Here is a 21,146-nt window from a genome sequence, read left to right on the forward strand (position 1 = left end):
AAGAACAAATGACTTCATTGTGAGAATAAACAAACAAGAAAACAGATCAGCCAAGTTCAAAGCAGCTAAGGTCTACCGAGTATGCATTTACCCTGAAGTCTCATTAAAGAACAGACTCCCTGATGGCTGTGTTTAAGCACTGTGACAGATAGCAGTGTGCTTTAGGGATTGTGGGTAAATTTAAACCCTCCTGTTCCTCTGGAGAGGAGAAGGGCTGCTAAACAGTGGTCATTAGTAAAGAGACTGAACAAGGCCACCAATGACCCTCATGGGGAGATAATGGGACAATTTACAGAATACAGGGCAGAATTTATAGAGATGTTATAATACATATACCACATACAATATAAAAATAGTATACAGAAGAAGAACACAGCAGATAAAAAAGAAAACAAGTAAAAAAACAATAAAGAAAAGATTTGCGTTGTTCCTACCATCGTAATCCCTGCACCGCTGTTTGAGTGAAGCTCCCTTGTTGGCGAATGGCTTCCCGACACCATCTTGCCTCTGGGTACCATAGTAGCCTGACCAGCTGTCTGTGGTGCTATCAGGCAGATGAGCCAGCGTTGCCACAGTAGCGCCTCCTGAAACTCCTACGGATGAGGAGGAAGAGAATGGGTGCGGAGGGGTGGGCAGAGGGAGAAGAGGAGATGGATGCTGCTGCTCGGAGCCTGACGTTGAAGAGTTGTAGCAGTCAGTGTCCTTCCGTTCTGACTCAAACTTTGACTTGAAGTCTGTAAAATACAAATAGATTAAGATATTAATAATTTTTAAAGGACAGAAATAAGGATGACGATAGGTTTTCTGAGGCTGTTTCCTCCCTGTACCAGACACTATGAATTTAGATTAACCTTGCAGGTAATAAGGCCAGCTCCAGCCTCTGTTGTCGATTCCCCAATGATATGACTGCAAAGTCGTCCACATTGTTCCTTATCATGAAAAACTATCTTCCAACAATCCCAGATAATTAGTAATCAGGGCTACATTAAAAACTACAGTCTGAAGCACAGTCAGGCTGTTGCCAGCAGGTCATCTAGATCACTAATGCTCAGTTCAACTGTGCTGAGAGGTGCTCCAGGAACTCCCCTGTGCTACTGTTGTCAGTGGTTGTGCGGTGTGAGGGAAGGTGGGGTGGGGAAAACTTTCTCACCTCTGCCTCCTCTGTGCTCCCTGTCCCTGCTCTTTCCTCTACTGCCACTCCTGCTGCGGCTGCGGCTACGGCTTCGGCTGTAACTCCTCCCGCGGGGGCTCCCCCTGCGTCGCTCATGGCGCTCCCGTTCCCGGTGGGAGTCACTGCCGCTTTTCCCGTGCCGATCAAAGTCACGACGCTTACGCTCCTCTCGCCTCCTGTCATCTCTGCTCCTGTTTGGTTTGATAGGAGGGGAACATATTTGAATATGAGTCCTAATGCGCATTTGTAGAGCAAAAGTCTGACAAACATATTTTAAAATATGGTGGAATCACATAATGATGATTTAAAAAAGATAAGTTGTGAGGATACCTTTTCTATCCATCTAAACTAGTGTGCCTCAGTCTGTACTAAAACAACAACTAATACTTTCACATTTTACAGTTGTTTAAGGTATCAACCTTAACCCTTTTCTTTCCGTTAGTTCAAAGTATTTTCACATTTTTCTGCCGCCTAAAATATGTTGCACTAAAAATAGCGTTCTGAACCATAGTACAGCAGTGATTTTATTTTCCTGTTTGTTATTGACTGTGTGTGTTACGGGCAAGGGACTGGCTGCTGGACACCAGGGCATCAGCTTACAAGCAGGACTCGTGGGATCTCAACTACTCATGCAAATATATCCAAATGTTAACATCTTTGCACAACTAGCAATGCAAATGATGAGTTATTATCAGCACTAAGAAGCTGCAGCCCTGTGGCTAAAATACCAGCAAAGGTAAGAATAAAGCCAGAGAATTATCAGCATGATGACTGACATGAAAAAATGGATCTTTGAAGCTAAAGCCATACCTGGACTCATTGAAGTCAGAGCGGTTTCTTAGAGGACTTCTCCTCCGCCTGTTTTCTCTCTCCTCCTCTGGAGTTTCAGTCTTATGGGGAAAACAAAATACTTTAATAAAGTGAATCCCTACTTTAAGAAAAGTTGAGAAATATACACTTGCTTTTAGAATTTTTGAAACATGACTTGAAAGAAGATGCAGAATGATATTAGCACATGTTTCAGAAATGCTCAGACAATTCTTAACCTTATACATTGACAAGATCAAGTGGTGGGTGGAAGCTTTTTAATATACAGCAAACAAGTAAGAGTCTCAATAGATGTAATGTTTCTTACCTCCACAACATCAAGTTTGACTACAGGGGGTTTCACCTCCTCTTTAGGAGCCTCTTTTACAGTTGGATTTCCCAGGTAGTTCTTGGTTGTCAGACATTCAAAAAGTTTATCAACAAATCCTACAGTCTCTGTAAAGGAAAAAAAATATCATTGTGAAATGAGCAGTTTTGTCTGCTTCATATCAAAAATTCATGTAGCTTTCAGTCAGAACATCCATTAATGTTCTCAATGAATAATAACCAAAGTCTGTAAAACTTCAAAAATTCAAACGTCATTGTCAAATAGTAGTGTACCAGCTCATAATCTGCTTTCATTTCAGCCAAATGAATCCTTGAGTTCACTATGCAAAAAAAGACACATACCAAGATTACTTATAGTGCCCCAATCTTGTAAGTTCCAGAAAGGAAAACTGTAATTTCTTTGTCCAGCCAAAGCTCGAGCCACCATCTCTGCCTCTGTATGCCCAAATTATAAAGTTGCGGCATTTGATAACATTTCATACCTGATGTGAACAGGTTTACATGTAATAGTTTAGTTTAAATAATGAAATTTCATGAATATTTTAATACAAGAAGAACAAGCAACAACATATCACACTTCGTATTTAGAATTATGTTGCTACAATTGAGATTACAACATAAATGTTGGGAAAAAGGAGTTTGAATGTAAAGTGCTAATTCTCTGTCTCTTAATTTAAAGAGGAAAGGTATTTTAACCACATATGGAAACACCACAGAGAGGAAATAGGTAAAACAAAGCATAAAAATGCAACATTACACAAAGAACAGAGCAAGGAAATGATGGCAACTATTTAATGTCAAAGAAAAATGAATTTTATTACACAATCTAATAATGTAATTTAAGAATAATCTCTTGTTCCCTTAAAAATCCAGAGACTGTAAAGTTCTGTTTACATTTGGACTGAAAAATACAAAACAACTCATCAAGTCAATGTTAGGGAGAGTAGAGAAAAGAAGTAAAAGTAAAGAAAGTTAGCTGAAGAAAAAATGTAAAAAGAGTAGGGGGTAGTAGACAAACAGAATGAGAGAACAAGAGAGAGAGATTTTCTTTTCAAATTGCATTTCTACTTTATTTTTTTTTTTAACCATAATGTAAAGTTAATACTTTATTCTATGCTATTTATTATTATCATTATAATGTCTGCATTGCTTTGGTGATGAAACTAAATATTTCCATGCCAATAAAGCCATCTTAACTGAACTGAATTGAATTGAAAAGAGAGAGAGGGATGGGTTACTCTTAATAATGATGCCCTCTGCTGGCCATTTTGGAGAACAGCAAGTAGCAGATGAAGAAAATGTAAAGCTGATTACATAACCTACATAACATAACAACCATGGTCAATTTCCTTCTTTTTTCTGCATTCTCAGCACATTTAGCACTGATTCTCCACTAACATGATGAAGTATATCTATATGTACATCTTTGGTATGTTTTTGGACAGCTTCTTCTTGCTAAAACTTGAAATCTAGAGTTAATCAGTCAGGCAGTTACTTAAAGGTGAAAGCTAAAATCTCTGATCAGGTTTCTGGTGATTGCAAAATCAAAACTGCTTGTGAGATCCATGAAATGAGCAACTGTACTGGAAGAAAAGCTTCTGCACAACCTTCTACATCGGAAGGACACATGATTGCAAACAAAACATCATGACAAGCTCTCTACCACTAACTAAGAAGGTTTGGCATGAGCTCATACCTTTTTGTAGGAAGACATCAAGCTGATCAGCACAGAGAGCTTTCAGCTCTTTCTCTGGTTTGTCCTTCTTCACAAGAGCCACCACATAGTTGGCTAGTGCAGAGGGGTCAGCATCACATCTGCAGGTTAGGATAAATGTAGGTTTAGGACTTCAAGAGTCATCATTAGCCAAAAAGTACAAAATAATATGGCAAAAAAACATTCAAGGGTTAAAAATAAAAATGGATACAGCACAAAACCAAATGCAATATACAGCAAAAGCCAGAAAAATGTACCAACTATGCACATATATAGAAATTTCAAACCAAACCAGAAGCAAGACGGTAATGAGTAAGATCCCTAACAAAACCAACAGGGTAGAGCAGTTGTAAAAAACACTGAAGGAAGCTCCATATACTAGCACTATACATTCAATACTTGTGCCAACAGATTAGTCTAAATGTGCTTTCAGCCAGCCGATGAAGACAATCACACAAAAGAAAGCACCGTGGCAACACTGAGCTTATAAATATTATATATCTAATATTATGTTATTATTTAAAGTTTACTTTAAGTACTGAGTAGCTACTTAGGAGTTGTGCAGTAAAATATGATCTTTCCTTTTTGGCAAGAACACCAAGAGAATAGATATTCCAACCAGGTTGTTGATGTAAAGTCACACCTCTAAAATGAAGTACAATACACAGTTAAATTGACTTTGTTAATTAAACTTTCATAGAGTTAAATTTCACACTTCAAAATACTGGTCCACACTATACATAGTTTTACTACACCTTGAGAGCGTTATATATTTTACATTATGACAGAGCTGCAGTTAGTTACTATTGAAAATCTGTAGCAAGGTGGGTCTCCTCTGGCAAGAACAAAGCAGAGGATCAACCTCATAGCAATGCATACTGATGAAGAATATGCATTATGCATCCTTTAGGAACACCTAAAGTCACAGGCATGAACTAACTCAGTGGATAACATCCTGCATGGTGCAAATAGGTCCCACAACAAAACAACAACAATCCACCGGAAACATGAGCAAATGAACCCCAACAGGGATCACTGTACAACAGTCAACCTCCAAACTCAACTAAACACATACAACACTCTGCCCAAGGGCATGACGGGAATTTTGCTCACACATCCTCTGAGATTTGAAATTGTAGTGGGTCTAGTTTAGATCAGCTGGCTCTTTACAGAGCTGAACTAACACTAGTGAATAAACAATGTCAGATAACTCCAAAAGGTGCAGTAAAAGTACAATTACTCTGGTTTAAACTGACTTAAGTAGAAGTAAAAGTAATAATTTCAAAATGTAATTAAAAAAAGTATAAGTACCCTAAAATTACTACTCCATTACATCGATCTGAGTAAATGCAATTACTTTCTTTACAGCCCTACAAATGAGAAATTGGGGTTGTGATAAAAAAGAGGAAAACTGTAAATCTATCCTTTTTGTATAGCCAACAAAGCCATTCAGTTGAGTTCAGATTCGTGTGAAATAAGTGTGTGTTCTCTGGAGCAGCTCTACCATGTGCATGGCCATAAGTGTGAGACAGTGAGTAACTGAACAACCTCACCTAAACAGAGAGTCTGTGTTAACTCAGGCCACATTTTAACAACTCATTCTTCACACACTTAGAGATAAAATCTATACACGTGTTAATAACCATTCTTTCACATGTAACTACAAATCAATTAACCTATTTTTGGAACAAAAGGAGAAAGCGGAGGGAAGGGTAAAAAGGATGTTACTATGGTAATTTGATATGTAAACGATTTCATCTGTATGTCAAACATTACTCCTGCTAACTACAGCTACGCTGGACAAAGTGCAGCCTATTTATCATTTGTTTAAATCACATATTGCAGCTTGCAAGTTGGCTATCTGTTGCAGCGAGATGACTGCTACAAAGCTGTGATAAAGTGGCATTACCGTGTGTCCACTACGTTCCAAACTGTACTAAAATAAAAGTGCAACAGGCAGGGGACTTAGTTCATGATCTTCATTTCATTAGCATTGGTGGGACGAAGATCCCACGATCTCATTATGTTGTGAAAAGTCAGCTAGCGGCAGTGTGGTTTGCTAACTCGTGCAAGAATATCCCATCAGATTCTAGCAAGCCCCTCATTGATGCCAAGCTGAACACACTGGCTAGCAGGCTAATATAGCTACGTAGCATGCAAGCTAAATGTCATTTCAATTCAATACTCACATTGGCTCCAGGAGTTTTGCCAGCCATGACTTCAAGGCTTCAACATTCTCTATGATCATCGTGAGAAAGACTAAAATACTGTCTATAAGATGAAAGTGCGTTTTGATAACCCTGCTTTCATCGTCTATAATTTTAAAAGCTTTAAGGCCTTCTGTCTCTCTTCACTGGCAGGTCGGACAAAATGTTTTACGGCATGGCAACACAAGTGGAGTTGTCGTAATGACAACCCGAAGACATGTGTCATAATCATACAGCCTCAGTACTAAACTGCGGTTTGTAAATGCATATATGTGGCCCTGTAGAGTTGCAATAAAGTGTCTAGAATTAAAACGAGTTGATTCTGTTCGTCTATACATCCTTTTGGCTAAATATTTTACGTTACGACGTCTGAAAAGTCAATTGGACAACATTTCCCAGAGTACCCTGCGTGAGTCAAGCCGTGTGTCATCAGCCAGGCACCGGTGGCGTGGGTCTCTCTTGTCAAACTGGAAACTATTTCTACTACTGCTTCTGTCTTAACTCAAAAATTATAAATAGCTGGAGCTTTTGGTCAAAATGACGGTAGGTAGATTTGTCTAAGTGCCCCCTCGCTGTTATAGGCGGCGATAGTTTATGAAAGTGGAAACGTTATATCTTATAAACTTACAATAGCTTTTAGCTAAGTAAGCTAACTCAAGCTAGTTGTCGATACAGCAGCAGAAATAGACTTGAAAGAGATCTGACTCAGCTCGTGCAGATTGTACAGATGTTTTTCTTTCAAATAGTATATTTTATTTATTCTTTCTCTGTGTATTTGAGAATTTCCTAACACTAAATGATTGTCATTGTTTATAGTTTATATTAAGCTAAGCTATCATTGTATTAAATGTTCATCAAATGAACTAATATTTTGTTTGTCTTTATACTCAAGGAACGGAAGGGAACAGCAAAGTTGGACTTTTTGAGAAAGATTGAGCAAGAGATCCAGGAGAAATGGGAAAAGGAGAAGGCGTTTGAGCTTGATGCACCTTCTACTGTTGGCGAAAGCTCAAAGTAAGTATATGATTTCATGAGGAGTTTAGTGTTTAATTTAACTGATCTCTACACTTCATCGGGTAGCATATCTGTCAAGCATCAAGAAAAATATTAAACTAGTCAAACAACTACGAGGAAGACTCTGAGCTTAAGTTGTGCGATGCAGAAGATGCAGGTTAATTATACATTCATGACTTAACTTAGTTTGTTATCCCTACAGCAAAAACAAGTACTTTGTCACTTTCCCCTACCCGTACATGAATGGTCGATTGCATCTGGGCCACACATTTAGCCTGTCGAAGTGTGAGGTAAGTTCTTATATTCAAGCAGACAGAAATGAACCTTGCATAACTTTTACAGTCTTCACTGATGACAAATGTTTATATTAACATATTTTTCTTGTAGTTTGGTGTTGGTTACCAGTCCCTGAAAGGAAAGAAATGCCTCTTCCCATTTGGGCTCCACTGCACAGGAATGCCAATCAAAGTAGGTATTTCTCATTTGACTGTCACATGTTATGTGTATGGTATCAGTGCGGGGATCAATGTCATCAAGGGATTGGATTAAACTCAGGGATTCATTTTTTTTCTATATCCCATTTTTATAAAAGTAAGTGTAGTTTATGTTTCCTTTATGATGGCACTATGTTTTATATGAATACTCTTATGCATATTGCGTGCTATAGGCTTGTGCAGACAAACTGAAGAGAGAGATGGAGCTGTATGGAAACCCACCACAGTTTCCAGATGAGGATGAAGAGGAGAAAGAGAAGCCGACGGCTGTCTCTGATGAAATCATCATCAAGGACAAAGCAAAGGGCAAGAAGGTAAGGACCCAAGCAACCACTCTGAAAACAATTTCCACCATGAGATGGAACCATATTGAATTGTTTGTCTTCAACAATGTTAATTTACAGTGCTTTTGGTTCAGTTTTAACGGTGGATAAGACTATTTTCCCTCTGTTAGAGTAAAGCAGTGGCAAAATCTGGATCCTCGACTTTCCAGTGGGACATCATGAAGTCTCTGGGCCTGAATGATAAGGAAATTTCCAAGTTTGCCAATGCTGATCACTGGCTGGAGTACTTCCCTCCTCTGGCTGTCAAAGACCTCAAAGAGATGGGAGTCAAGGTGACTGATTAAATGAGGGTTACACTAGAGCAAAAATGTCATTATTTAGCTTTAACTGATTTAATTCTGTAATCATGATTACTTTATGCAACATGAATAATCTATGCTTTGATTTTAATCACTTTTTAGAGTGCAGCATAATTAACTTTTCCTGCAGTGTGAGGGGTCCAGTTATTTGTACTTCAGAGTAAAATGACAGAGTGGGGTCCGAGTTAATAACCCTGCTGACATGCTCATAATTATGGATTTTATTTGTTTTGGTATAAGAATGCTTGTGGAAATATAGACTTTTAGGAAATCAAAACGGGCCATGCATTTCTGTAGTTCTTTCGTCATGTTGTTGTCATGTTTTTATGACCTCACAGGTGGACTGGAGGCGTTCATTCATCACCACAGATGTGAACCCCTTCTATGACTCTTTTGTCAGGTGGCAGTTTGTCACACTGAAGGAGAGAAAAAAGATCAAGTTTGGCAAAAGGTGAAAATTAAAAACTTAGTTTTAATTGTTTAAAACACTATCAAAATGTTTTCTGGAACAGTGATAAAGGAAGAAGAAAAATAGTTTCTGTAGTTTTCAACTTTGTTCTTGCTTCTATCACAGTCAGTTGAGCTGTCTTGCCTGAAATAACATTTGGGGTTAGATTATGTGTGAATCTTTAAAACAAAGACATCAGCAGATTGCTGACATATGGCTTCCAGACTCAGGTAATTTATTTCTATACTTTTAATGAAATGTGACTCTCCTCAACTCCCCTGCAGATACACCATTTACTCTCCTAAGGATGGCCAGCCTTGCATGGACCATGACAGACAGACAGGAGAGGTACAGTTGACTAATGATACACTGATTTGGTGATAAAAATAGAAATTGTGATCAAATATAAGTCCCACTGCTAACATTACAAGGAATATGATTTCATAAATAAGTCAGAATTTTATGCCACAGATCTCTTTTGTTCTTTATTTTTCTGCACACTTACAAAACTTCGCATCCCAAACATTTTAAAACAGCTAATGACATTTTTGGTGTACAATTTTTGCTATGTGTAAGAAAACTTAGATTTTGTTTCATAGATGTTAAGCCCAGTGTTAGTCAGTATCTAACTTACTTTAACTTCATCTGCAGGGAGTTGGTCCTCAGGAGTACACTCTCATCAAGATGAAAATGGTTGAACCATACACGGCAAAATTCAAGTCCAAAGTCTTTTACAGCAGGTAGCAGATTATAAAAGTCTGCAATATTAACCATTTAAAAGTCACTGTACCCCTACTTTGACTCTGAGACAGAAGTAAAGTCCTAAAGATATTGTTTTCTCAGTGGCATGAAGGGCAAAAACATCTTCCTTGTGGCCGCTACACTGAGACCAGAGACGATGTTTGGTCAGACCAACTGCTGGGTGAGACCGGACATGAAGTATGTCGCCTTTGAGACAGTCAGCGGAGACGTCTTCATCTGTACCAGCAGGTCTGCCAGAAACATGTCGTACCAGGGCTTCACCAAAGAAAATGGAGTGGTGCCAGTGGTCATGGAAATACTCGGACAGGTACAAACTTTTTTATCTCTTTCTTTAAGCTGCAGATATCTTCCAGTTGAGTTTTACTCTTATCTGATTAAGGCTTGTGTTGTAGTGGGAAACGTGTAAACTGTCATGGGCACTGTGTGCAAATTAGCAGTGTGAAGACATTTAGATGTATAATGGGAGGGGCGAAAACATCCTGCATGGATGACGCACCTATTAATCTTGCTCTTACTTTGGCTTTTTGTTGTTTTCATCTCTTTCTAGGACATCCTCGGCTGTGCCCTCAGTGCTCCTCTTACCTCGTATAAGATCATCTATGCTCTGCCCATGCTCACCATCAAAGAGGACAAAGGTAGAAGTTATTCAGTTGCATAAACAGCATAGAGGAGTTTATACAGAGGCGATGTTGTGTCATTTGTTCTCTAGAGGCAGAAATGTGTCACACCAGTTAAAACAATGGATTTTTGAAAGAATTCTTTGCCGACTTTGCTCGCAGCAGTCAGAATACCCTTGACTGGGAGCACTTACTCTTTTTACTGTATGCTCTAACTTGAGGGGAAAATATCTGACAGCTGAAATGCAACATTTTGTATCTGTCTGTGTCATAAATAAATAGAATTCTAGCTCTTGTTGCTTAAGGTATTACTTGGTCAAAAATCTGTACTAATCTTTATTCTTCCTTGTATTAGATATGCATCGAGGGTTTATAGCCAAGGTCAACTTAGAAGTTAGAAAAGTTCTGTTATGTTCTTGTTAATGCCAAATTTAGTGCACTTGAAGTGAGTCTGCTATCGTAAATGTCTTTCCTACTCATAATTATAGATAGTTTTACTGTAGGTGTGCATTTTAGTCTGATTTCATTTTGTCTTGATTTAAACCAGTTAGAAAGTCTTTAAAGACCAATGAAATGATTCAACATCATATTCATTTTTCGTTCTCCTCATCACATTAAATCCAAATAAGCTGAGAGGTGACTCTTTGTACTGACGTTGACGGTTTGAAATGTAACATAAATAACCAGTAAACATTACTTTGTGATTTTATTCATGACATTTCTTTACTGTAGGTACTGGGGTCGTCACCAGTGTACCCTCAGATGCTCCTGATGACATTGCTGCTCTCAGAGATATCAAAAAGAAACAGGTGAGGATACAGATCTTTAATTCCCTACTCTGTCCTCATTCAGGGTTTTTATACATCAAATGGAGTCTTCTGCATATAAAAATAGAGAAAACAGCACATCTAAAAGAAAGTTAAAGAAAGTTTAAAAAAGTGTACTATTTAACTGACTTTCTTTTGGTGAAGCATGCTTAACATTTCACAGTTTAGTAATTTCCCTTCATTCTACATTTCCTAAAGGCTCTGCGAGAGAAGTATGGAATTGAAGACAAAATGGTGTTGCCTTTTGAGCCGGTAAGCTGATCTGCCAAAGTCAGGTTTGTTCTAATAGAAAGACCACTCAGAAACAAAAACCTCAGTCTTAACGAATGTGTTTGCTCATGTTTGCTTGTCAGGTCCCTATCATAGAGATCCCAGGCTATGGGAACCTGTCTGCTCCTCTTGTATGCGACGAGCTGAAAATCCAGAGCCAGAATGACAAGGAGAAGCTGGCCGAGGCCAAAGAGAAAGTCTACCTGAAGGGGTTTTATGAAGGGGTGAGTCAGATTAATGATTAATTAATTAAATTTTAAAAAAAAGCTGCTAAGGTCAGCAGAAGGCAGCCCCTCTGAAACCTCCGTGTCGACTGAATTTTAAAGTTTGAAGCTTGTACAATTTATGTTGCAGTCACAAACCAAGTGATTCAAAGCTCGAGGCCAAACTTAATAATTCATAAACTGACTATCGGCCACATGTTAGTTCTGTTCTGTCTGCCACTGAAAAACTGTACTTAAGAGATGCATGGATCTGAACCTCATACGCACAAGATACACACAATAATGGGATGTAGGCTTTTCCTTTTCATCAGCCTCTTTTTTCCTTCAACATTTTCTAGCATATTTAATCAAAATTCAGCTACTGTCATTGACAGAACAATGACAGTTAGAAAGAAATTGGAGCTTCAACTTCAATGTGTGTTCCACATAGTTGTCAATGTATGATGGTAATATTTGTGTGCATGCATTAAATATGAATGTTTATGATTTTTTGTCTCAGATTATGCTGGTTGATGGCTACAAGGGGCAGAAGGTCCAGGATGTCAAAAAACCCATCCAGAAGATGATGGTTGAGAGGGTAAGAATAAGACGATGTTTTTCATATATGATGTGTATTCATTAGGGATGCCAAAATGTTGGATTTTTGCTGATATCCGTTATGTCGATATTTACGAATTGGTTTTGGCCGATAAACAATTTTTAAAGTAGTTCGGACGTAAAACTTCAGTACTTACAATGCACAATTTAATACACTTTAAAATTAAAGGATGAACAAATGAACAAACTTTAGTACTTAAAACAGACTTTAAAGTGTAGAGATGGTGATGACTAAAGACAAAAGCACTATTCGCACGGGATCAGTATTACCTCTGGACCTCTGAGAAGATGTAAATTACCCCCTGACATCAGGGTTTGGGTAAGATAAGTCTGTGTTGTACTCAAATTTACAGACATTTCTGAATGAAAACAAGAAGGTGCTGTATGGCTGCAGCAATAAAACAGTGAATTTTAAATTCTTAAGATCATACAAAAAATGGTGCGCATTGCTTTTGCAGGTGACGTCTTCATGTGTACTATACATATTGCTAACCAGTTTCTGAAATACAACATGTGCTAAAGTGTTTTTTTTTCCTCTATGCATTTTTTAGATCTGTAGCAAGCTGTCCATAACCAATAACCTAGTGAACAAGTTCCCCCAACTCTTCCATTACGCAGCAAGGTCCTGTCGCCTGAGCATAGCTGGAGCTGATTAGAGATAGAAAAAAAAAGAGGAAGAAAGAAAGAATCCTTCCTACTAATGAATGAGAAAAACGAGGCATCTTGTGTTAGACATGAACCCTTTCTGTCATTTTTGAGAGTTTTGTGAAGTTGATGCTGTGGATGCTATTCTGCACCCTACTGGGATCGTTATGCACCAACAGCAGCTCTGCTCATGCAGATCAGCTGTTCTAACATAATTACTGAATGTTGAGCGACACATTACCAAATGTAAATTGTCTTATCCATGAAGTATATGGCTCAATAATACTAACATAAGATGAAGCACAGTGAAAGAGAAGCTGTTGGAGACAGCAGAAGCGCTGTGTGTATTAAGAGAGCAGTGGTGCACACATATATCTGGACAGTAGAGTTTGGATAAATAAGTAAAATAAAGTAATTTTGAACACAAGATAAAATTAACCAACAGAAAAGCACAGGATTAGTATTGCCTGTTGATCTCTGTCAGTGCTGAAATATGGTGGGCAATTTGACCAGGAAACTGTTCCCACAAAGTTAGGAGCATGGAATTGTCCACAATCTCTTGGTATGCTGAAGCATTCAGAGTTCCTTTCACTGGAACTAAGGGGCCAAGCCCAGCTCTGACAAACAACCCTACACCATAACCCCCCCCACCACCACCACCACCAAGCTTTACACTTAGCACAATGCAGTATGACAAGTATTGTTCTCCTGGCAACTGGCAAACTCAGACTCGTCCATCAGATTGCCACATGGAGAAGCGCAATTAGTCACTCCAAAGAACGTGTCTCCACTGCTCTAGAGTCCAGTGGCGGCGTGCTTTACACCACTGCATCCGACGCTTTGCATTGCACTTGGCGATGTATGGCATGGATGCAGCTGCTCAGCCATGGAAACTCATTCCATGGAGCTCTCTACGCACTGTTCTTGAGCTAATTTGAAGGTCACATGAAGTTTGGAGGTCTGTAGAGATTGACTCTGCAGAAAGTTGGCAGCCCCTGCGTGCTATGCGCCTCAGCATCCGCTGACCCCGCTCTGTCATTTTACGTGGCCTACCCCTTTGTGGTGGCTGAGTTGCTGTCGTTCTCAGTCGCTTCCACTTTGTTATAATACCACTGACAGTTGACTGTGGAATATTTAGGAGCGAGGAAATTTCACGACTGGACTTGTTGGACAGATGGCATCCTATTACAGTACCACGCTGGAATTCACTGAGCTGAGAGCGACCCATTCTTTCACAAATGATTGTAGAAACCGTCTGCATGCCTAGGCGCTTGATTTTATACACTTGTGGCCATGGAAGTGACTGGAACACCTGATTTCAATTATTTGGATGGGTGAGTGAATACTTTTGACCATTTAGTGTGGGTCTGTTGGTCCAGCCTAAAACTCCATGAACTTGTTTGTACATCCACTATTACTGCTGGTATAGACACCTTTTATGGCCAAGATACCGGTTTGAAATATCAGCAGAACTGTTAATCTGCCGATATAGATATCATGCAGATAATGTCATGCATCCTTAGTTTTCCTAGATTATACAGTAAAAAGGTCTTAAACTTTGATTCAGTAATGGGATACAGGCTTTTCCTGTAACATAGTGTGATATATGGGGGGGGGGGGGGTTTGCAAGGCTGTTCCTGCTTTGAGTTAGTCAAACTTAGATTTGCACATATAAGCCAAAACCATGATAACACACTTGCTGAATAGGTGTACTAATCTAATGATCGATATGGGATGGGATAAAAGTTAACAGGAGCAGGTTGGGGGGGGGGTCATGATAACTAATAAAAGCTACTATTTCTACAAGCTTTGGGGCCTGTTTGCTGGTTGTTTTCAGGCTGACAAACGTGCACAATATGACATGTGATGGTGCATTTAAAAAAAGGAAATGCCAACTACACCATCAGCTGTTACTGAGACAGAGTGAGAAAATTGAGTTGCACCAAGTTTACAGGCTAAGTGTCCAATAGTTAAACTGCCTTTTTAGTGAATAAAGAAAGGCATTTATTTAAGCAGTTTATCTACACAAAGTAATATCATATTAAAAAAATAGATTGCAAAAGACTAGAAAAAATAAAGTGGGAAGGAGCAGAAGTAATTGTACCAGGATTTGGATGGCACAGGATTTTTTTTTAATTCTGACCTGGCCTCTGGGTTGGGACAGGGATGAAAAACTATTAATGAGTGACCCTCTAGGGTGTAGGCCTTTGCTTTAAGTGCTTTATTAATTGAAACAATGACAACTCTTAGTGTTTGACTTTTACTTTTTTCATTGTTGGTCTTAGAGGGGGGCTCAACTTTTCCTTGACACAAGTAGGGGGACCCAAAATAAAAGGGACTGTAAATCACTGAGAGAGGTGGTCCATACATTTACCTGTATTAATACTAACTTTGTACTGATCCGTCACAGGGCGAGGCTATGATCTACATGGAGCCAGAAAAACAGGTCATGTCCCGCTCAGCTGATGAGTGTGTGGTGGCTCTATGTGACCAGTGGTAAGTGAACTCAGATAGCTAGCAAAACTTGAGAGTTTTATGCATCATTGAGAGCCAGTAGGTTTAGAGGTTATTCATATAGAATATCTTATGCCTCCTGAGCTTTCTTTTATTAGCTGTAAGCTAATGTATCATACATCTTTCAGGTATTTGGACTATGGCGATGCAGAGTGGAAGCAGCAGGCCAATGAATCACTCAAGACTTTGGAGACGTAAGACATTAACCTCTGAACTAGACATTCCCTTTTCTGTCAAATTTTCCTGTGCAGTGCAGGGTTTAATGTGTGTGCACTAGTCTAGGTAACCCTGGCAGTTTGGAACAATGCTTATGGTCATTATCTTGCTGCAAAACAAACTTTCGACCCACAAGTCTTAGACCAGATGGAACTGCATGATGCTGGAGAATGGAGTGGTACTGTTTCTCTTTCATGATCCCCTTTACTTCAAACAAATCTCCCACTCTATCACCTGCAAATCATCCTCATACCATGGCACTACCAGCTCCATGCTTTATTGTGGATGTTATGCATGATGCTTTAAGACGTTGACCGGTTTGTCTGCAGACAAAGACTCTGGAATTTAAACCAAATAGTTCAAACTAGCTTTCGTTGGTCCAGGGAACTTGTTTCCAGTCATCATAGGTCCAGTTTTTGTGGGCTTTTGCTCACCCATCTCTTTTTCTTGTTCTTTGGACGAAGTAGTGTTTCTTTGAAGATACACAACCCTTCAGACCAGCCTTTCATGATAACCAGACCAGACCAGCCCTCTTTCTTTCAGACCTTTTTCTATCATCATAACTTCCAGTTTTCTCTTCAGGGTGTAGTGACCTCCTTGTTGAGCACCTTTATGCATTTAGCAATTTCTTCTTCAGTGTATCCTTCTTTCCTCAGTGTAAAAATCTGTACTCTTGTTTCTTACTCAGCTGTTTCTTTCCATTCATTTCTGGATTAGTTTGTCAGAGAGACACACTGTTGAGATTTATTGAGATTTTTGTTTGCAAACTCTCAAAAGCCAAAGAGCTAAAGTGAATAATGCAAACTGTGATTTTTTTTTTTTTTTTTTTTTTTTTTACTTTTGCACTGAAATTGTGACTCTTGCAAATCTTCTTAACCCTAAAACAAAGCCCTTCTTTTCTATAATTAACATTTATTCAGCCATGGTCTGGTAACATCAATGCATACATAAAGGTAGATTAGGGTAAATAGTTTATATCAATGAAAGCAAAGTCTGATCATGAAGTAAAAACATCCAAATCCATAGAATTGATTGGTTGATTTTAAGGAAGGCATGGTCATCAGATACTTGAAGTTGCCTCCAAATGTTTTCCCTTTTAAGGCCTTGCTTTAAAACTTTTTGCCTGTAGTGTAGATCTGTGTCTTTTCACATGTTTATTGTAACCTTGTTCCTTTATATCTAGTGTTTTGACAAAAAGTTTTCACTTTACAGGGACTCTAATGATAGACATTAACAGTATTCCTGTTAATATAATTATGAAATTAACTAATACTTGATTTCAGATTCTGTGAGGAGACGAGGAGAAACTTTGAGGCCACTCTGGCCTGGCTGCAGGAGCACGCCTGTTCTCGAACATACGGACTGGGTTAGTGTTGGTATCTATTGTTTGTGCTTGTGAAGTATGCTGTGTCTTTCAAAAGTGATTTTCTCTTGTTTAATTAGATAAAAAAAAATAATTGACATAGTAGCACCTGGTCTATAGATGGAGACAGAGAACAGGTTATTAAGCACCAGGCAGTGTTCTGCCTTTCTTTTCAAACTGTACATGAATGGATGCAGATCGACAGCGAGCTGGCACTCAGTACAGTGCATGTCTGTTATAGTCTGTCTGATAGAAAAAGGTTTACTGTAAGGTCCAGATTGAACTGACATTCAGTTTATTTGTGAAAGCAGAAAAGGCATTCAGTGTTTTCCTAAACAAGCATGGGCTGTAGATTGAAGGTTAGATGTGAAGTGTTAAATGATGTTTTTTGGTGAAGGTAATTATTTTTGTCAGGTTCATTTAAATGAAGAAAAAAAATAATGTGTGCAAGAGTGGATGTGTTTTCCCTTTATTCAAGATGTAAATATTTTATAATGAATGGCACTCAGATATTTTATTTTTGTAGCTTATGCTTTAGAAATGTAATTACTTCTCAGCTGGAGGTCATTTGAGTTTAACTATCAAAAGCTGTTTTCTTAGCTCTTATAGAAGTCCGCAGGAGTTGAAACATGAGTTAAGTGCTTTGAGGCGGATTGACTTTCATTTTACTTTGTTTCCGTCATACTTCTATTGTTTAAAATAAAGTCATGAAAAAATATAAAAGGCAAAATGGGTATGAAAAATGAGTTTGTGCTGTCTTAAAAGCTTCAGGTTAGACACTTGAAGTTCAGTTAAGTAAAGTTTGCTTTATTTGACTATAAATCTGCTTGTTTGCCAAGGATCACCCAATAATACACTGATTTACTGGCACCAAAACAAAACCAGCTTGAAGAGACAGCTGAAGTAGTAATACAGATTTGTCAGCTCTGATCCAGTCTTTGTACGTCGATATAACTGTGTCTCCTCTGTTGTCTCCCATGGCTAAGTGTGACTTTGTCGTCTTCTGACTTTGTGTGTCTGTGTGTGCCTGGTTACCATAGGGACGCGGCTGCCTTGGGACGAGCAGTGGCTGATTGAGTCACTATCAGATTCCACCATCTACATGGCTTACTACACCGTGGCTCATCTTCTCCAGGGAGGCGTGCTTAATGGACAAGGAGCCTCACCACTGGGCATCAAGTATGGACACAATACAGAAATAGATGCTACACACATGATACAGTCACATACATGCATCACAATTAACAAAGATTAAGCCTTAACTGATTAGCTTTGCTGTAATTTGCTTCCTCTCCTTCACTCGCCCTTCTCTTTGTACTGGCAAACAAACACATGTGGTGTACCAAAGGGAGAAGAAAAAAAATCCTGTTTAATTAATACTCTGAGTTTTTCTGATGGCCCGTGTTTTCTTTTTAGAGCAAAAAAGTTGATTTCTTTCTGGTTGTTTATTCTTTGAACAACAAAATTAATATATACAATGTCCTCTCAATGACAAACACTGCCTGTAAAAAAGAAAAGTAGTTAAAAATCAATGCTGAGCTCAATACTTATTTAAGTATCTTTAAATTTCTCCTTCAGTGTGAGAAAAAAGAAGCACAACACAGCCGTTCTGGAACATTAAATTACTTCTTTTTACATTGTTTCAAGCCAATACATCCCCTGATTCTACCCTTCACAGTTCTAGTCTCTCTTTCTCACAGGCCAGAGCAGATGACCAGAGAAGTGTGGGACTTTATCTTCTTTAAGACATCCCCATTCCCAAAGACAGACATCCCTAAAGAGCATCTCCAGAGGCTGAGGAGAGAGTTTGAGTACTGGTACCCTGTGGATGTCCGCGTGTCTGGCAAAGACCTAGTGCCAAACCACCTGTCCTACTACCTGTACAACCATGTGGCAATGTGGCCTAAAGACAGGTGAGTGTGCAGACGGGGGCATCACAACAGAGGGGGAATAAAATCATGACGGGCTTGACTGAGGTTGTGTTATCGTTTCTTTACTGAGCCATAGTAATAGCTGATCAAAGATTTTCCTTAATAGTATTTTCATTTATCAACTATGACATTTTATTTTCTCTTATCCAAGTAAATTTTACTGAATGATGCAGCACTGAGGTTTAGATTTGCTCTGTTAAAGACTGTCATCTAAGGTCATTATCACTACAAATAAGGTCAATTATTTGATAAACAAAAAAAGTTCATACTGTCTTCACAAGATCCTCCAGTCTTCCTCAAAAAAGTCATGTAATGTTAGGGCTGCACAACTTGAGAAATTAATTCAACTGTGTTTCCCCCCCCCCCCAACATTGCGATTTAAATTCAATATTTTTTAAAGTTCCTCGCCTTATGCATTTTTTCAATATATTCCATAACATAACTAACACAATATTAGATACGTTAAATATTATTATTAAAAATCCAATAGTAATTATTTTGACTCATATTGCAAATTCAATATTAACTGTTCTAGTTAACGGGGTGGCCATTCTCATTTTGATTAAGAAAAACATATACAAAACTGAAGAAAGTAGGATCTTTTTTAAACTATCATAAAAATGACACTTGAATGATTGCATGATGTGTACAGTGTAACATCTCTGTGGCAAAAAATAAAATTAAACTGGTATTTTGACACACATTTCAGGTTAAAGAAATATTGCACTTTCTGCAAATTGAAAAATTGCACCAGGCCGTATTGCGTTTTGATTAGATTTCGATTAATAGCCCTACATGATGTTGCTATGACCTGTCTTATTAGCTGATCTCATGCAGGTTTGGTCGTCCTGTCTTGACTGACAGGATGACCACACCCTCTGCTGTCTGACATTTTCTTAAGGAAAGCATCCTGGCTGTGGGGCAACATGTAAGCCCCCCGTCCATGTTCATATTCCTCTGGGCCCGTTTCTCAATCTCAATGGCTTCCCTCATCCAACTGTGGTACTTGTTGCTCTGTGGACGAATAGCAGGATGAACGGAGATGAGGGGGCTTACATGTTGTCCAACATCTGGGATGCTGTCTGCAACATGCTGCAAGACAGCAGGGGGCGTGATTGTCAAGGTTATTATAGTTAACCATCCATCCCATCCATTTTCAATACTGCTTATCCCGTATCGGGCGAGAGGCAGAGTACACCCTGGCATGCAGAGACAGACAACCAGGCACACTCACATCCACACCTACTGCCAATTAAGAGTCCGCAATTAACCTGGTGAGCATGTTTTTGGTGGTGGGAGGAAGCCTAACCCACGCGTGCACGGGGGGAACATGCAAACTCCACACTGAAAGGTCCTGACCGGGAAGCGCAACCAGGGACCTTCTTGCTGTGAGGCAACAGCACTAACCCGTGCGCCGCCGTGCAGCCCCTTATAGTTAACTAAAACTAACTAAATAACTGAAATTTAAATGTAAAAATCATTTTAGGTAACTGAAACTAAATAGAATAATAAAAACTAAACTTAAACAAAGCCTTTTAGAAAAATAATAACTAAACTAAACAAACAAACCAGCAGAAAATGAAATTACTTATTAAAAGTAAACTGAAATTTGGAACAATAAGTAAAAGCTAAATTTAAAAAAAGAAAAATTCAAAAAATATTAGAACCTTGGTAGTTGACCTGATGTCAATCAAGACGGGTCCACCAAATCTGACACGCTAGAGCAACATCATGTCACTCTTCTGAGTGCAGAAGAATAAAATCATACCCGTTAGAATATAATGAGCATGCTCTTGCAGTGTTTTCATTGGGGCTGCACCAATACCACTTCTACCATACCAAGTACCAGGACCTACATTTGTATTGGGTAGTCATCATGATCAAGCTTTGTAAGATTATCCTCATTTTGTTATTTTATCAGATGTTTCTCAACCCTCCTCTTGACTACTTAGCTACGTATAGTTTCTAGTCTGCTCTACTAATGGCATCCTCATTTATGTTAAAATATGCAGGCATGGCTCCAACTTTGTCTACCTGCTCAAATAATGAGAGACTAATATCATGCTGTAAAATGATACAAAGTACAGTATCGTCAATGTTTTATGAGCATGAGTCAAGTATTAAGGCTTGGTATCAGTATTATTGCATCCCTTATTTTGATGCTGTCAGATGAAGCTCAAGTAAGTTATCGGCTACCTCCATATCAGTTGGCCCCAACTTAGAAGAATAAAGCAACTTGATTTGAATTCAGGAGAAAAACTTCATATTTTCTCATATTGCACAGGCCACAGTACAGTACTGGCTAAGCTCAGAATGGAAAATAAGCCAATATTC

General features: G+C 38.7%; 2 protein-coding genes across 4 annotated transcripts in view; one reads left to right on the plus strand and one right to left on the minus strand.

Moving 5' to 3' along the window:
• Positions 1-6,397, minus strand: part of rbm27 (RNA binding motif protein 27) — a 30,208-nt gene extending 23,811 nt beyond the window's left edge. For all 3 annotated transcript variants that reach the window (XM_041801679.1, XM_041801678.1, XM_041801677.1), the window contains exons 1-6: positions 6,230-6,397; positions 4,023-4,141; positions 2,307-2,434; positions 1,982-2,061; positions 1,151-1,362; positions 435-734 (exon numbers count right to left, since the gene is read on the minus strand). In XM_041801679.1, coding sequence (XP_041657613.1) covers positions 435-734; positions 1,151-1,362; positions 1,982-2,061; positions 2,307-2,434; positions 4,023-4,141; positions 6,230-6,288 — 898 coding nt within the window. In that variant the 5' untranslated portion in view covers positions 6,289-6,397. The remainder of the gene's footprint in view (positions 1-434; positions 735-1,150; positions 1,363-1,981; positions 2,062-2,306; positions 2,435-4,022; positions 4,142-6,229) is intronic.
• A 259-nt stretch (positions 6,398-6,656) lies between these two features.
• Positions 6,657-21,146, plus strand: part of LOC121518707 (leucine--tRNA ligase, cytoplasmic-like) — a 29,031-nt gene continuing 14,541 nt past the window's right edge. The window contains exons 1-20 of the mRNA XM_041801221.1: positions 6,657-6,790; positions 7,140-7,261; positions 7,464-7,551; positions 7,649-7,729; positions 7,929-8,069; positions 8,210-8,371; positions 8,737-8,849; positions 9,131-9,194; positions 9,498-9,586; positions 9,690-9,915; positions 10,156-10,243; positions 10,958-11,034; positions 11,251-11,304; positions 11,406-11,546; positions 12,046-12,123; positions 15,199-15,284; positions 15,431-15,496; positions 16,802-16,884; positions 17,922-18,060; positions 18,582-18,794. Of these exons, the coding sequence (XP_041657155.1) occupies positions 6,785-6,790; positions 7,140-7,261; positions 7,464-7,551; positions 7,649-7,729; positions 7,929-8,069; positions 8,210-8,371; positions 8,737-8,849; positions 9,131-9,194; positions 9,498-9,586; positions 9,690-9,915; positions 10,156-10,243; positions 10,958-11,034; positions 11,251-11,304; positions 11,406-11,546; positions 12,046-12,123; positions 15,199-15,284; positions 15,431-15,496; positions 16,802-16,884; positions 17,922-18,060; positions 18,582-18,794 (2,117 nt within the window). The 5' untranslated portion in view covers positions 6,657-6,784. The remainder of the gene's footprint in view (positions 6,791-7,139; positions 7,262-7,463; positions 7,552-7,648; positions 7,730-7,928; positions 8,070-8,209; positions 8,372-8,736; positions 8,850-9,130; positions 9,195-9,497; positions 9,587-9,689; positions 9,916-10,155; positions 10,244-10,957; positions 11,035-11,250; positions 11,305-11,405; positions 11,547-12,045; positions 12,124-15,198; positions 15,285-15,430; positions 15,497-16,801; positions 16,885-17,921; positions 18,061-18,581; positions 18,795-21,146) is intronic.

This window comes from Cheilinus undulatus, linkage group 12, assembly GCF_018320785.1.
Source record: "Cheilinus undulatus linkage group 12, ASM1832078v1, whole genome shotgun sequence".
Taxonomy (NCBI): Eukaryota; Metazoa; Chordata; class Actinopteri; order Labriformes; family Labridae; genus Cheilinus; species Cheilinus undulatus.